Source organism: Littorina saxatilis, linkage group LG6, assembly GCF_037325665.1.
Source record: "Littorina saxatilis isolate snail1 linkage group LG6, US_GU_Lsax_2.0, whole genome shotgun sequence".
Lineage (NCBI taxonomy): Eukaryota > Metazoa > Mollusca > Gastropoda > Littorinimorpha > Littorinidae > Littorina > Littorina saxatilis.
In genome coordinates, this window is record NC_090250.1 from 1,708,290 (window position 1) to 1,713,170 (window position 4,881).

At 47.9% G+C, this 4,881-nt stretch overlaps 1 protein-coding gene across 1 annotated transcript in view; it reads right to left on the minus strand.

Moving 5' to 3' along the window:
* The window catches only part of LOC138968250 (slit homolog 1 protein-like), a 5,447-nt gene extending 907 nt beyond the window's left edge, over positions 1–4,540 (minus strand). Inside the window, exons 1-2 of the mRNA XM_070340811.1 lie at positions 4,256–4,540; positions 1–3,754 (exon numbers count right to left, since the gene is read on the minus strand). The exon at positions 1–3,754 is cut by the window's left edge and continues 907 nt beyond it. Of these exons, the coding sequence (XP_070196912.1) occupies positions 1,560–3,701 (2,142 nt within the window). The 5' untranslated portion in view covers positions 3,702–3,754; positions 4,256–4,540 and the 3' untranslated portion in view covers positions 1–1,559. The remainder of the gene's footprint in view (positions 3,755–4,255) is intronic.
* Positions 4,541–4,881: the final 341 nt, after the last annotated feature.

A 4,881-nucleotide genomic window follows, 5' to 3' on the forward strand; every position in this document is an offset into this window, starting at 1 on the left:
CAGCTACTTGACTAAATATTGTATTTTCGCCTTCCGCGACTTGTTTGACGTGTTAACATCAAGGCATTGAAGCTAACACAAAAAGCAACTATCACACCCACATTCAATTTCCCCTACAACTTTGACAAAATTGTAAACAGGTCTAACGCTTCCTGGTTGTGTCGAGCTTGATCCGTCGTGCTCCAACAAACACGGAGGGGAAAACAACCTGACCTTGTTATTTTGACCTTATATGAATAAGATTAACCTGCACTAGGTGCTACGTTGCACATCAGTCGCTTCTTTTATGAGCGCAGCCCGTCTTGGGTATCCTTGACACAGTGAGAAGTAGATTTGTAAACATGTTTTGACGAATTCAGTGTAAGGGAAAAATTATACCTGCGCAGAGTCAGACGACGCACTGCAGATTATTGAGGTAATTTTTTTCTCCCCCAGCCCGCTACACGTTGCATGAAAAGAAAACAGGCCAAGTACTCGTCATAATCCCTATTGCAGCATGTAGGGTGGTGGCGACTGCGCAGATGTATTTTGCCCTTAAGAATTTTGTGTAGACGGATAGTTCTACACATGTCATGACACTTCAGTGAAACTTGTCTGTGCTTGTTGTTGTTTGTTTGTTTTTGTTAGATTTTTTTTTAGTCACTGTCACTCTGATACACTCGAACACTTTCCTCATTTATAGTGAAACATAATACACTCAGAGATAAAAGCTAACAACAATTACAAATGTGGCTTATCTCAACTAATGTGAGTCCAACATAGATTTCGGAATTGATGAAGACATTTTTAAAATGAACAAGTGCAGTTCGATTGTTTACGTTTTTCCAATGCTTTGCAGATGGATCGTGAGCGAATCTAATTGTACAGTGAAATGACAAATGTCTCAACTCCAGTCCGAAGGCAACACCACAATGCTCGTCTTGCTCACAAACGTCAGATCTTGTGCTGTCAATATTAACAGCTATTGTGTTTTCAGCGTAGCAATAGGGTCCGATATTTAGACGAGACAAGTATAATGCCGACGAGTCGAAGACGAGTCGCATTATACTTGTTCGAGTCTAAATATCGGACCCTATTGCTACGCTGAAAACACAATAGCGATTATATAGCTGTTATGACCTTGATTTGTTGTTCCAAACTTACAAAATGACAGTTTTTGCGTCGATGCGTTGATCTCAGGTTTTGATAGCAGACAAACTTCTTACGCGCATCATGTTCGCGCAGACATGCCCACCTCTACACACTTTCTGACTTTGGAAGAAAAACTGACTCCAAGTGCATTCGACTTCACAACACAGTTGTTGAAACAGCCTTTTAAGTTGTCAGTGTATGCTGTTGTCGATAGAAACATCGCCGTGGTACAGATGGGTGAACCGGAATCATGCGTCGGCCATTTTTCTCAATATGCTTTTGGATATTGAGTAAAATGGCCGACTTCCGCCGCATTATGCTTTGATGATCGGAAGAGACCATCCAATCACAGCCCCCGAATTCCCCCACGTGTTCATCAGAATAGCTATATACATTTTTCTCAACGTGAATTGTGATCGTCTATTGTGTCACCATGTGTCAAAGTTGGGCTCTCCCACTGTCGCTGCTTGGGGCGTCTTGACCTGGCTGGAGGCGGTCAGCAGCGTGGTCAGCGCGGCGTGGAGACGCTGGGGGTCAGCCGAGCGGAACAAACGCAGGGTCAGCATGGCTCGCAGACGTGGCTCACGTGCGGCGCGCCTGGACACGGGGCTGAGCTGCACGACGAGCAGCGGACCGTGTCTGTTGGCCACCATGTGACTGTACGCCTGGCTGAACTGGAACAGGCAGGGGCCGCTATCCACGTAGTCAGGGGAGACCACCACCAGAGCGGCGGCGCTTTGGTGCAGGTGTTTGGTGACCTCGTCCATTTCCACCGACCCCACGAGACAGTCCCGAGGCGGCAGGAAGGAGGACAGGCCGAGGTGATCCAGGGCGGGCAGCAACACGTCTCGCACCCACCCACAGTCCTCAGCGCTGTCCGCATTGACACTGACAAACACCTGGTAGCGGCAGGTGCCGACAGGTGTCCGAGTCTGTCTCCGTGCCGCCAGGTACTGACACAAGACCAGGATCTCGTAGCGAAACACCACCAGCAGCGCGGCCACCCCGAGCAGCGACACGGAGCCAATCACCAACGCCGTCTTGTAGCTGGACAAGTCCGGTGGGTGCTGGTAGCAGCCCAGGTCCTCTTTAGTAGCGCTGGCCAGCGAGACACGCCTGCCCTGGCCCGTTGTGCACGTGAGGTTGTCCAGGTGTGAGTGGTCGTCACTGAAGCGTAGCCAGTCCCCGACCCACTGCAGGTGACAGGAACATCGCCAGGTGTGCAGGTCAAGGTGCAAGGCTTCAGGACGGAGTGCCCGGAAGGTCTCAGGGAAGTGCCTCAAGTCGTTGTCACGGAGGTCGACAAGGTCTGCGTCTCTCAACAGATGCGGCACGGCCCCTTCGATCTCCGTCAGACCGTTCCCTCTCAGGTCAATGGTGGCAGCGCGGGAGAGATACTCTCGGAATGGAAGTCTGCCCAAGGAGTTGTTTGTCATGCTCAGTTTCAGACGTCGTCCTCTTGGCATGACTGTCGGGAATGACGTCAAGCCAACAGCGTCACAGTTGACGGAAGTCGTTTCTTTTTGGGGTACGTTTTCACAATGGCAGCCTTCATGGCAGCCTTCAGGGACGTCACACGTCAGCTGGTCCAAGGGAAGCTGGTACAGAGGAATTCCACTGAATCTTGGCGGCGTTCCGCAGGTGATGTTGAGATAGTCTCGCCACAAGGGGAATTTCGTGAACATTTTAATGAGGAAAGCTACCCCAAATATGTTGCAGTCACAGTGCAGAGGGTTATGGCGAATATCAAAACCCCATCTACTGTAAAACTTGACGTAATCTGATTTTGTCTTGACCCCTAATGACCTTAAGGTGGTAGTCAGGCCTTCTGTGATTTGATTGTAGGACAGGTCAACGTATCCCGGTCCGTACTCCTGACCAGTGTCCAACTGAAAGTTATTGGTGTTGTTGAACCCGGTGATCAGATTGTGGCTAAAGTCGAATGTGCAGAATGGATGTAGTACCATCACCAAACTGGCTTCGAAGGTGACGAGTCGGTTGTAGGAGACGCTAAAAAGCTGCAAGTTGGCCAGATCCACGTCAAAGGTTTTGGGGTGGATGTGAGTGATCTTATTGCCGTCCAGTAAGACATGACGCAGGTATGGGACTCCGTGGAAGGCATTCTCCGGGACCGTTCTCAGACGATTGTAACGGAGGTTGAGTCTTCCCAGCAAGGGCAGACACTGAAGGTCAGGAAACTCTACGATAGAGGTGGAGGTCAACGTGATGACTCTTGTCTCGTTGAACCGGCAGTAGTTGTCGGGAAATTGGGTCAAACATCCGAACGGGTGATAAATATGATATCCAGCACATTGAATCGAGGACCGGTTGAGTTCACCCACAGGCTCGATGATGTGAGAATCTGCCGGCATGGAACAGTCGACAGAGACCCTTAGCATTGTGAAATCTGAAGTGTCGAAACGATTGCAGCATTTCTCGCGAAAGCACCTTCTTGAGTCACAGGTACACGTCATACATACGTCATCATGGCTCGTGGCCGGTTCAGCTCGCAATGACGTCATCACCACCGCTGTCAGGACTAGGATAGTTTTTGACGTTATGCTGTTCATGATGAGCTTGTCTGGTGCAAGAACGTGGTACACCGAGTTTGTGATTACTGTTCCTGTAAAAAATAAAAGTGAGTTTCAACGCAGTGTTTTGAATTAGTGTGTGATTTGTGTGTGTGTTTTCTGTTCTTATTTGGACAACATTATAGTATCATAGTATTTTTAACACACACACACAAACACCACAAACCACACACACACACACACACACACACACACACACACACCACACACACACACACAACACACACACCACACACACACACACCACACACACACACACCACACACACACCACACACATACACACACACACACCACACATACACACACACAACACACACCACACACACACCACACACACACACACACGACACACACACACAAACACACACACACACACACTCACAAAAGAACACAAATGGACAGATTTTATCAACACGTAGGCAACACGCACGTACGAGAGCTAAAAGACATAAACAGTACTTCCAAAATCATTATTGTTCTTCGACGCTGTCACATTGAAAATCACACGTCAAAAGTTGAAAAAAGACTCACCTTTAAACTCAACGCTTTGATGAACCTCAATAATCCCTGAAACTATACACAGGGGTGGAAAATATCGACCACTACTAAGGGTAAAAAATTTACATTTGCCGTGCTTCGGTGTTATCCCGAACAACGCAAGCTAGATGGATACGGGTGCAATGTTCCAATCCTATATTTATACATAACCTTTATGTAAATGTTGTTTTCAGACCGGTTGGTGAATTGAATGGTTAAAAACCCAACAACAACAACGTTCTTCACGATTTATTTTTTCCTCACAGGGGAAACACTGCTGTGTGTGTGTGTGTGTGTGTGTGTTTTCGAGTTACTACTGTTGGAAAAGGAGGTTTCCATCCCTTCCCGAAGTCGGCAATTGCGTTTCAACGCCCCCCTCCCCCTCTCTCTCTTTCTGCTCTCTCTCCCCTCCCACCACCACTCAACATTGTTGTATAGTGCATGTGGCGAACGCTCAAAAATGTTTGTTGCGCAATCATCTAAAGGATAAAAGGCCTCAGTAGGTTCTTACAAGCACAGCATGCGTGTACTCGTCTAATTTTAAACTTAATGGCTATTTAAAACTTCTTCTTCTTCTTCTGCGTTCGTGGGCTGAAACTCCCACGTACACTCGTGTTTTT